Raw genomic sequence first — 12,269 nt, 5'->3', positions numbered from 1 at the left:
ACAATTACACAAACACACACGCAGTTACACACGCACACAAGTACACATATACACACACACACACACAATTGTACCCACACTCACCCAATTACACACACACGGTTACAAACTCATGCACACGCAGCGACACCCAATTACACAAACACGCACACGCACACATATACACACACACAATTGTACCCACTCACCCAATTACACAAACACACACGCAGTTACACACGCACACAAGTACACATACACAATTGTACCCACACTCACCCAATTACACACACAATTACACACGCACACATAAGACGGGCAGGGGAGGGAAGGACAACGGTCTTTTAAAAAGGAATAAAACTGCAAAGTGTTTTATTTTGCAGGAAGGCTAATTGTTGCCCGGGCTTGGTGGAAAGCAAGCCGACTGTGCGGCTAGAGGGAGGGGGGGAGAGAGAGAGAGAGAGAGAGAGAGTCGGTGTTGCCAGCTCCGTGCTGCGGCTGTGACCCCTCAGAGCGTGGCCTTGCGTGCTGGCGGATCACGCTGCGGGTATATAAGGAGCGCGGGCGCTCTATTCTGTCTGTCTCCTGAACTCTGGAGCAGCGTTTGAAGGAACTTCATCTGGTCAGTGCGCCCCTCCGTCTCCACAACCGCCGTACAATGGATCCCAAATGCCCAGCTCTGTGCCCGACTTGTGCAGACACATCTTGCCGCGACAACCCAGTGAAGGTAACAATGCATTAACCAGGCATCTCATTTTAAAACTCTCAGCACGCAGTCGTTTGTTTCCACTCTGTTAATTTCACTGCTTTCTTAGTTGCAACCACTTTTAACTTAATTTGTTTTACAAGTGTGCTAGCTGGCGGCGTTTTGTCTTTAATCGGCTTTTGCATTTTTTGGGGTTTTCATTTGCAAAACGAAAACGAGCTCACTTTTTATTTAAAACATCGATTTTTAACAAAAAGGGTTAGAAAAGTTGTGCATACAACAGTGCTTTTTTCCCTCCCCCCCCCCCCCCCCCCCGTCGATTCTAAGCCTTTCGCTTTCCTCCTGCGGTTAGCTGTAGTTTCCAGACGTATTTCGGTAGTTTTAAAATCGGGCGCAAAGTGCATTAACAATAACGCAGAAACAAAAAAAACACCCCGGCCCTGAGAACAGAGAAGTAATCTGATGCTCCTTATTTCTTGTTTTGTGCTCCGCTCGCTCTCCACAGCCTGGTTTTGGAATGACCTTCCCAGTCCATTCCACTGGGTAGCGTTAGCATCCTTCTTGTTGTGATTTGACTTCACTGTAAAATCTTCCACCCGGAAAAAAAACCGATCTCTCTGATCTATTGCATCCTGACAGTGCACGCTTCCCATACACAAGGCACCAACCTAGGTTCAGCTAAAAGATAATTAGCGTTTAAAAACGTTCTTTCTGACAAATTGCGACATCAGAAGGTTTTAATTGCCAAGAAAATCGCTCCCAATGAAGTTAAACAAGGGAAAGTGGAGAGTGCCGTTCAAGTGAATGACACAGACTGCTCCTCGCTCGGGTGTTCAACAACATACTGACGTTTTGAGTGGCTATTTCGCTCCAAATCTTTACATGAAAAGTCAATTTGCAGTTTGGGAACAGTTCGCTTTGTATGTCTTTCAAACAGTTTTGACAATGCAAACTTTCAACGACACTGGAGGATATTTTAAAATCATGTATCCAGATGCATATTTATAAAATAGGTATTGGTGTTCCTTCAAGACTCGAATTTTAACAAGGAAGTATTTTTCTACCTCATACGATCAGAATTAACTCTTAATTTCAATAATTTATCCGTTATCACCCAAAGTATTTTGAAATGTATCTAATTAATGAAATTGTAACCTCAGTTGCTCATTTTTACTTGTAAAGAGTAGTTCAGACATATATTAAATAAATCAGCACATTTTAACCCAGATTCTCCAACTGTGGCAATTACGTATTATTGATGAAGTGCAGGGTTTGTGACTACTTTAATGATTCACCCTCCACCACTACAGACCACACACAATTCCCATGGAGTTTTCTGCTTTTAATAATTCACAACTGCAAGGTGTGCGCATCATTCAATACCATGGTCTGGGTACCCTGGACAGTGCCCAGGATTGTATTTTGTGTAGTAGCGGATGCTGATTAACTTCAAAATCCGGCTTAATCACTGCTGAAAGGACTTGACAGACTGTCAGTAGCAGTCCTGTGTGCTTTTTGCCTTTTACAACAGCTGATGGGACTTGAGTGAGAAATTATACCATTTAGCATCAACGTCTCCCGCTTGGCGATGTCGCAGAGTATAAGTCTTTTGCAATCATTTTTCATTCTCCTGTTTTGCTTTTGAAGTCGTAGACCAAACTGATGTTTATCAGAGGTTTTGGACAACACGCTAGCTATGACTGGACTGGATTCTGGAATGCATACTTCCCATTCTGCTTGTGTTACAAGGATAATATCTCCGCTCTGACTCAATATAATGATATTATTTATTTGGATCAGAGCTAATCAAAGCCATCTTACAAATCAAGCTCCTGCTTCGAGTTCTTTATGGAGCCAGTGGGAATTTGGACTCGCCAACATGCAACGTTTTCCAATCCCCCAATGATATCAGTAGGGATGTAATGGTCTTGTCAAAACAAAATAACACGTGGCAACACAGCGAGGGGAAGCTACAGTAGAGACTTTTTACGATAATTGGGAATTGGCGTGTTCAGCTGATTGAAACTTTTTTCGTTTTCCTTTCCAGGGCAGAAAGATGTCCCCGACCAGGCATCTGCTGTTCATTTCCATCGCTTTCACAATGTACATCGTAGAGGGAGTGTCTGCAGCTGAAACACTATGTGGCGGTGAATTGGTGGACACACTACAGTTTGTTTGTGGTGAAAGAGGATTTTACTTCAGTAAGTTAACCCCTTGTATGTGAAAAAAACAGTAACTAAAGAATTGCCTTGAGGGGTTTGTGTATGGAAATTTGCTCAATCTGATTTCACTTCCTCAAACACCCCCCCCCCCCCCCCCCATCCCAATCCCCAATTACTATTATCCTGCTCCTTGGCGATTACTTGGCACACGCTGAGGGAGGTGGCCACTCAGTTAAATCTCCATTACAGAACCTGTGGCTTCAATTATTATTTTTTTTGTTGTGGAGATTATGGAGCCTGCCAATCTTATCGGTATGCTCCAGTGTTTTCTGGCGGTGCTTCCTCGCACTGAGTGCTTCTCTTGAATCCTGTCATGCTGCATTTTCACTGCCATGACAGTGGCATTTAATAATGGCTCCCTTAAAGGGACTTTATTTAGTTCATGTTTCAGCTGGCACATGTTAGCATTTTGCAAATTAGGCAATGTAATATTCAGGACCATGTTGAAATAATTGGAAGTGCAAAACTAAGAATTATTTTACCTTGGGAACTGCGACCAGGAACTGCCTTTGCAAAGTTCAATCCAATGATATATATTTATTACGTGAGAATGAGGATATAGGTCAATGGATGCTAAGGTGCAGGTGACTCATGGTCTTGTGGAGTGCTGAGGTTGCAAAACGCAAGCATACACCTCAGCCTGGATCCCATCTAATTCTGTCCATTGAAAGACTTTACTCATCTGATGGAGTTGTATGTGTTTAAGTGTAAGGTACTGTAAGGTTAAGATTTTTGAATGTTCTATCAACTTTGTTTCCATGCAAACAGTAATGGAGGAAAAGCATTTCCTACAAGTGTTTGCGCACTTGTGATTATAAACTTTTCAAAGAACCTTTGAGATGCAACATCCGTTTGTAATTTGGAAATTTTCAAAAAACATTTGAGCTCCAGCATCCCTCCAAGCAGTGCCATGTCAATGAAAATTATTATTGCTATTTAATAAACCTCAAGACTCCTCTGTGCAAACATGCAAAGTATCCTTAGTGACTTGCAGTGGGTCAGGATATACTTTTAAAAAGACGTCAAACATTTGAACCTCAGATCATTTACTAACCACTTTCTCATGGTGTTAATCGATAATAAATGCTGCTGGATTTGGATTTTTTTTTGTATATTAGCCCCCAGCTTGTGACTATAAATATCAGTGCTAATGTTTGCAGCTTTTTAAGTCTGATGAAGGGTTTTGACCTGAAACCTTTTCCTCCAGAGATGCTGCCTGACCCATTGAGTTACTCCAGCACTCTGTGTCTATCTGCAGCTTGTTAAGCTTTGCTTCCAATGATTGAGGAAACTTAAAGGGAATTGTCATTTCCTTCAAACATCTTGATCGCCACGTGTAGGATGAGCCCTGTGCCAATTTGCAAACCTTGTAATGTTCACAAATCCCGCTATAATAGGAGAAAAAAAGCAACAGGCAGGTGTCACTGACACAAACTGTGGATGAGCCTATTTCCAAGCTTGCACTTGTGCTGAATAAGCACATTTCTCCTGCGTTCCCTCTCTTGTTTGACAAGGACACAAAGCTAAACCACTGCTGATAGTCACAATGGAGTGCTTGTTTATTTCCACATTCTTCTGATTAAAGTAATACTACTGGTGCATTCCATCTTTCATTTAAAGATATTTTTAATGATCTGGGCTTCTGTAACTATATTCTGCAGAAGAAAGGATTGGGGGAAGAAAGAATTTCTTTTTGGGGTTTTTTTCACGCAGTTTTAGACTTGAGTTCCCAATTGTTGTATCTGGTATTCTGCCTGTACAAACAAATTGGCCTCATTTTAAAACAAATGTGGTCTAGCCTGATTTTTTAACAAATTCCCCAATTTGTAGGACTTGGGTTAGCAATGAAGGCATAGTTATGTCTTGAGTCAACATGTCTGTATTGTTGTTTATCTGGCTTGATCATCTGGAGATCTTCACAAGTGAAGGGCACACGGCAGTAGAGATGAAAAATAAGAACATGAAGAGAGGCCTTTTTTTCCTCAAGAGAAAGATAAAGCCTTTGCACGGAAAAGCAAATCTTTCATTACAATGTGGCTTAAGTGTTTTTATTTCTGTGTGTGCACCCGGGACAGAAAGTGATGCTATCTACATCGACCTGAGAAAAAGGAATGCAGTCATCAGTGAGATTCCCAAAAGGATAATTACTGTCTGCAGTACCTGAGCTACTGGAATACGTTAACATGGGCAAAGTTCAGAGCAAACTCTGGAATAAAAGGTGATTGCCCACAACTTTGGCCAGAGTTATCTTTAACTCAAATCCTACTGCTAATAGTACATAGTTCATTGGACCCCATTACAAGGCCTTTTCCTGCTGTGTTGGCAAGATTAAATAGCCATAGTTTAAAAAAAAAAAAGATCTGCAAATTTAGTTGATCTTTTCTACTTCGTTGTAAGCCAATGTTAACAGGGAGATTCTGGAAACAAAAATGCTCTTTTAAACTAAAGGGGAATTAAAAAGATAAATTATTTCCAAAATCTTTCAGGTAGACCGACCGGGCGATCCAACAGCCGCCGACAGAACAGAGGAATAGTAGAAGAATGTTGCTTCCGTAGCTGTGACCTGGGCCTACTAGAACTCTACTGTGCAAAACCGGTCAAGAAAGAGCGAGATCTCTCTGGCACACCGTTCAACCTTCTACCACCAGCAAATAAGGTGTGTGTTTTGTTCCATTAGGAAGGTGGTCCCTTCATGAACCTTTCAACTAGGCCGCAAAGCTTGGGGGGGGGGGTGAAATATTAGCTTTAAGTTTAGTTTATTGTCGCATGTACCGAGGTGCAATGAAAATATTTCATTGCATGCTATCCAGTCAGTGGAAAGACTATATACGATTTCAATCGAGCCATCCATTGTGTATCCACATAACACGATAAGGTTAGTGCAAGATAATGTCCGATTAAAGATAGTCCAAGGGTCTCCAGTGAGGTAGATATTAGCTCAGGACCACTCTCGAATTGTTGCTAGTATTAGCTAGTATACCAGGCAATCTACAGATAAGGTGAAAGGTGTTCCCACAGTCTGAAGAAGGGTATTGACCCGAAACGTTATTTATTCCTTTTCTACAGAAATGCAGCCTGACCCGCTGAGTTACTCCAGCTTTTTGTGTCTGTCTTCGGTTTAAACCAACATTTGCAGTTCCTCCCGACACACTATTCCCACTGTATTGGGCAGCTGGTAGAGCCACTGCCTCATAGCACCAGAGACCCAGGTTCAGTTCTGACCTCTGGTGCTGTCTGTGTGGAGTTTGCACGTTCCCTCTGTGACCGTGTGGGGTTTCCTCCGGTTTCCTCCCACATCCCAAAGATGTGGGTTTGTAGGTTAATTGGTCTCTATAAATAGAAATGCCCCTAATGTGTTGGGAATAAATAAGAAAGTGGGATAACATCAAAATTGTGTGAATGGGTGATTGGTGGGTTGAAGGGTCTTCTTCCATGTTGCATCTCTGAATTAAACTAAATTCCCTTCACAAACATTTGATTTATTGGCTTCTGAGAGAGTGTGACATGTTAACCTTCCCTCTATTATTGCCAGTTATGTCGATGGACTGTACTAATAGAAAATATGTTACGGGTGGCACATTGGCACGGCTAATAGAGCTGCTGTCTCACCGCCAGAGACCCATGTTCCATCCTGATCTTGGGTACTCTCTGTGTGGAGTTTGCACGTTCTCCCTGTGGATCCCATGGATTTCCCCTGGGTGCTTCGGTTTCCTCCCACATCCCAAAGACGTGCGGGTTTATAGGTTAATTGGCCTCTGTAAATTGTCCCTAGTGACTAGTGAGCGGATGCAAAAGTGGGATATCATAGAACGAGTGTGGTTGGCATGGACTCGGTGGGCTGAAGGGCCCATTTCCATGCTGTATCACGAAATACTAAATAAAGTGTTCAACAAAATCGAACATCGTTTTGTGCAAACTAGCCAAGTCATGCCTGATATTTTTAGAAAAAATAGTTCATTAATCATAACAGCTTGTTTATTCAAACCCAGCAGCTATGGGTTTGGGTGACACTAAAGCTGCAAACAAACCCATAAAGACATCTGTGTGTAAGGCACTTGTTTCTCTTCAAGTGTAAATATGTGCACACTGCTGACAGTTGTCTGCATGACACACCGTGGCAGGCCATTTGCTCCACATTGCCATCTCATTGAACGGACAAATCAACTAGTTCTAAACCCTTGCGTCTTTCCTATGTGCTGCATGTTCTTCCAGTTTATGCATATCTGATTGCCTGTTTTGCAGGTTTTCTGTCAAATTTATTTCCACCTCGCTTTTAAGGCTATTTTGGCGCAGGTTGGAACCTGACTACAGGCGCTGTCTGCACGGAGTTTGCACATTCTCCCTGTGACCGTGTGCTCCGGTTTCTTCCCACACTCCAAATACATGTAGATTTGTATCACAATATGCTGGAGTAACTCAGCAGGTCAGGCAGCATCTTGGAGGGGAGGAATGGGTGATGTTTCGGGTCAAGACCCTTCTTCAGACTGGTAGATTTGTAGGTTAATTGGCTTCTGTAAATTGTCCCTAGTGTGTAGGATAGAACTAGTGAAAGGGTAATCGCCAGTCGGCGCGGACTCCGTTGGTTAGAGGGCCTATTTCCATACTATATCTCTAAAAACTATGCCTTCCAGATCAATGCAACCTACTGTTCTTTTAAACTCTTTTTTTTGCTAAGTTATTGTCAATTTTGTGAGCAACTTGTAACCCTTCTGCTTGTGTCATTTCCTTACTTAAATCAGTCAAAAGCCTTCAGAATAATGAAAGCATCAGCTAGTTTTAAGTAGTTTGAAGTCTGCTTTCATTGCACACCTAAAACATTCATGAAATGATCAAAACACAATTGATTCCATTTGCTGCTCCTGTATCCTGGAGGATTTTTATAGCGTAGGAAACGTTAAGTGAATTGTTTTCCCCTGTGACATCAAGTATTGCTATCTGACTTTCAACAACCGAGTCTTTGGCTTAAGCCTTTTATCTTCTGATGCCAGTGCAAAATTAAGACCATCTGAGAGATTATTTCGTTTAAAATAAAGAAGTTTATTGAAAGAGACCTTTTCAGTTGGTGTTCCCTAGAGAGAGATCTCAGTGCAAGGCCAGGAAGGGCAAGTCTATTTTCAGTAGCAACCTACCAGGGAAAGGCATGACTAGTAATTCAATGTCAACCGAAGGTCCATTTACCACAATCTTGTTTTGATTACTTAAAGCCAACCCCCCTCCGACCTCACCCCCCTCCCATTCCTCCCTCCCCCATCCCAGCCGCTCCACTCCATCAACTCATTACCCAATATTTTTTTTATTTGCCGACACAAATTTGAAACCTCTTACATATGGGAAAGCACAAATAGCGCAACTGGTTTCTTCAGGATGTGTAGGCAGGAACTGCGGAATTTGGTTTACATTGAAGATACACACAAAATGCAGGGGTGATTCAGCGGGTCAGGCATCATCTCTGGAGAAAAGAAATAGGTCACTTTTCGGGTCGGGACCTTCTTTAGACTGAGAGTCAGGGGAGAGGGAAACTAGAGATATGAAAAGGTACAAAGAACAAATGAATGAAAGGTATGAAACGAACAAATCAAAGCCAGCAATGATGATCGAGGAAAGGTGGAGCCCACAATGGTTCATTGTTGGCTGTGGAAAAAATGATAACGAGCGGATACAAACTGTGAAAGTAAGCAGGACAACGGTGAAGCTAGTAGGACAACCAGGGTGGGGGAGGGATGGAGCGAGAGGGAATGCAAGGGTTAGTAGACATTAGAGAAATCAATACTAATACTGCTGGGTTGTAAACTGTGCAAGTGAAAATATGAGGTACTGATCCTCCAATCCACCCTGACAGTGGAGGAGGCCCAGGACAGAAAGGTCTTTGGGACACCAGTCACAAGGGCTTGTCGGCAGCTTGGTGATATACAGTTCCTTACTTTGCCTATGTAATTGGGGGCTACCTTGTCATCACCTAAACTTTGACCTGCATTCACGCTTGGTAAAGCTCCATGCCCCCCATAGTGAAGCTTCTAATCTCTAATGATCTGTTGTTGATTCTCTTGGGAAGGTAAGACTTTGAAAAGTACCGCAGTGTTCAGAAAAAGGAGAACAAAAAAAGTCTTCCAGTCTCTTTTTAAAGGGCTTGTTTACCGGTTGACAGTAGTTCAGGCTGTTTGTTTGAGAACTGGCAGTGCTAAGCCAGTGAACAATGGGACATGATAGTTTGCTTATCAGTTCGCTGAGGCTGGGAACATCAGATAGCCCTTTGATGCTATTATGGCATGCAATTGGCATGGCTGCTAATGCCTGTTTTGTTTAATTTACAGGAAAACTTTAGGAAGCCTTTGGTTGCCAAGTATTCAAAATATGACTTCTGGCAAAAAAGATCTGCCCAGCGTCTACGACGAGGCATTGTTCCAAGTCACGTGGCCCTGAGGCTCAGGAGGCAAGTTGAAGAAGTCCAGAGCTTGCAGTATGTCGAAACGCACAAGCCACTTCTGACTCTCCTTGTCAAACCACCCCTGGAAGTCCGAGCATTATCAAAGAAATACTTCAGTCAGGAATGATGAAGAAATATTTTGCACATTTCTTGTGGTAAAAGACAGGGATTATAGCTTTGTACATGACGTCATTTCTGTGGCATTCCAACTGGGTTCCACCACCTCCGCGCCCCCATCCCCCCCCCCCCTCCCTCCCCCCACCCTTCCTCCTTCCCTCTCCCCACTCGGTCTTTCCACCAAGCCACTACACCCGCCTCACCACCCATCCCCTCTCCGTCAGCCAAGAAAGAAGTGCAATGAAACGCGTGTGGCCCATTGAGAGTAAAACCTGGCTGGCAAAAAGAAGTCGCGATGTCTGAGTTGTTTGGGCCAAAGGGCTCACACCGAAGAGTGCAGTTCATTTTCCACACAAGTGTCACGGAATGCAGTCTAGATAATGTACCCATGATTGCTCTGCACCTACCCAAAAAGGGATATCAACACTTTGTGGAATACTTAATGTCATCCAGATCCTGCACCGTTTTCTAAATCAGATGAGATTAGGAGGTTCTGTGGTGACTAAAGACGGTGGTTTGGGTGCAAGCTCACATTGCCGCAGATTGCGTCTTTTTGTTGATTATTTTTTCTTTCAACGGCACTATTTCTTTGAATGATAAGTGTGGTCAGCACACTTGTGTTACGGTGCTAACTTTCTTTAAAAGAAGCAAAAGAGCTGACTCGAAGAATTGAGATTTGATAAATGCACGAACATCAAACAGAACTTGAAATGAACTTTCCGTTTTAGGAAACGTTTAAAAAAAAAATTTAGCTTGGTTTTGGCGGTGCAAGATAGGCAAGGAGAAGGCAAAAAGGCATTTTAAAAAAGACAAAAATCAAAGGGAAACAGCAGTGTTGTAATTAATTTTTCTATATTTTGCAACTTTATTTCTTATTCTTAGTTACTTGCTTTGCTTTGAAAACTTACTTGAACTCAAGCTTAGTGACCAGAAACAGTCTCTTTTTGGAATTAGTCTGAGCTATATCTTGCAGTGTTGAGCCGCCAAGCTATTAAAAAAAAAAATGGCACTGCGTAAAGGCATTATTTATTTTATGTAAAATATATATAAAAAATTGGTCCAAATAATGTACTTAGCACTGATGAGTAACTGCAAAGACTATTATAAACTATTTTGTCTAATTTTGTACTAGTAAAGCTTTCGTAGATGCTTTGTACCAAAAAATGTAAAGAAATTCTTTCTCCTTTCTTTCTCTGTCTCTCTCTCTCTCTCTCCTGTGCGCGCACACTCATGGGTGTTATTTGGTATTGGAAGCCTCTGTGAGGTGCCTTGATTCAACCAAATGACCCCGGGTCTCCTTCTTTGTGGAAACTATGTATACCCATGCTCACTGCTGTCAGCCATGGTATAATCAAGTGTAATTACTTGGTTACTGCTTGATCTTGTTTTCAGACCAGCATTGTGTTTTTAACAGCTTTTGTTTCTTATCAGTTTTGTGAATCACTTCTGGTTTAAGTGACTCCTCATTCCGTTCACCGTTGCTTTGTCGAAAAAAATGGAAAGCTTCAGATTTTTTTAAAAGAGAAAAAAATCTCAAAAGTTACATCACGTAAAATAGTAATCGGAAAATCTAGTTCTATTGTCAAACGTTCGCATCAGCCAGTATGAAGGGAAACATCTGCAGTCGCATTAGTTAAAAGCTTTTTACTTTTTTAAATGTTTTAGCAAATACAGTTAAGGTGTACTCTTGTTAACTAATATAATGTCATGTATTTAACATGTGCACTCAACCAACACTAGAGAAAGATGAGATTCACAATCATTGTACTTTTCTTTTTAATATCAATAAAAGCAATTTATTACAATACATTTACAATGTTCTCACTTCTCATGGCCTGTGTTTTAAACCCTGGCGCAAACAATTGCAGCAGGTAGTTTTCTTAGAAGGAAAAATGTCTGACATTGGGTATTGCTGTCAAACTTGCTTCCAATTTACTTTAAAAATGAAGTAAGACTGACTTGATCTTCAAAAGGACACAAAGTGCTGGAGTAACTCAGCAGGTCAGGCGACAACTATGGAGAACATGGACAGGCGACGTTTTGGCTCGACACCCTTCTTCAGCTTCTCAAGTTTCTATTAGTAGCTCTAGCAATAACCGTACATCAGTATTATCTCTGAGAACATATAACCAACATAAGATACATGTGTATCCTCTTTGCATTGGGTGGTTGGCCAGTAGTCATGAAATTAAAGGTTTCTGGAACTTAAATGTAGTAAACAGTTATTTGTAAAGTGTCAGCTGGCAACATTCATAATACAAAAATAAGTGTTTTTATTTTCTGGAGACTGTATACTATGGTTTCAGCGGCTAACCTAGTCATCAGATGGTGGTGGGATATGAGGCGTATCGAGTTGTTTTGGAATTATGGACAACTATGTGATGGCCGTGGATGGATTTCTAATATTTTTGATGTATCGAAAAGATGGATGATTCCAAAGCGGACACGTTTATTGGTGTGTTGCATGTGATGTGTGTATATCATCACCGTGCACTTTTAGCTGCTGAGGTACAACCATGTTGTAGCCTGTTGCTCTCAGGTTGGGCTTTTCCCGTTTTGTGTAAACATCTGAACTACAATCGGCAAACACTCCAAACAAAAATCTGTCAACAGAGCGGAGGTTTAGTGGAAAGGCTGTGTCTGAACTGCAAGAGACCTTTTGTCCCTTGTAACCCATTGGGCTTTCAATAAGGAAAAGACATTAGGAAAAACATGAACATTTTGGCTGTGTTACCATAATTAAGGGGCTCAATGAAGAACAGACTGTTTCTTCTTTGACGGTATCATCTTTGGTGATAGATGTTGAGAGTAGATATAAGTG

The 12,269-nt window shown here is 41.7% G+C and overlaps 1 protein-coding gene across 1 annotated transcript; it reads left to right on the top strand.

Annotated features, from left to right (window-relative positions):
* The first annotated feature begins 574 nt into the window (after nucleotides 1-574).
* Nucleotides 575-11,237, top strand: LOC144602265 (insulin-like growth factor 2). Its single transcript, XM_078415150.1, has 4 exons — nucleotides 575-706; nucleotides 2,733-2,886; nucleotides 5,394-5,563; nucleotides 9,219-11,237. Exons 1-4 carry the CDS (start codon nucleotides 638-640, stop codon nucleotides 9,456-9,458), a joined length of 633 nt encoding a protein of 210 aa, XP_078271276.1. The 5' UTR covers nucleotides 575-637; the 3' UTR covers nucleotides 9,459-11,237.
* The last annotated feature ends 1,032 nt before the right edge of the window (nucleotides 11,238-12,269 follow it).

Source organism: Rhinoraja longicauda, chromosome 18 (assembly GCF_053455715.1).
Source record: "Rhinoraja longicauda isolate Sanriku21f chromosome 18, sRhiLon1.1, whole genome shotgun sequence".
NCBI lineage: Eukaryota > Metazoa > Chordata > Chondrichthyes > Rajiformes > Arhynchobatidae > Rhinoraja > Rhinoraja longicauda.
This window is presented reverse-complemented; position numbering and strand designations above follow the sequence as displayed.

Bases quoted from the DNA above. Each gene is read 5' to 3' on its own strand.
- LOC144602265 (XM_078415150.1), top strand. From the start codon at position 638: ATGGATCCCAAATGCCCAGCTCTGTGCCCGACTTGTGCAGACACATCT. The intron at 707-2,732 runs GTAACAATGCAT...TTTCCTTTCCAG, and splicing joins GCCGCGACAACCCAGTGAAG to GGCAGAAAGATGTCCCCGAC. The intron at 5,564-9,218 runs GTGTGTGTTTTG...TTTAATTTACAG, and splicing joins TTCTACCACCAGCAAATAAG to GAAAACTTTAGGAAGCCTTT.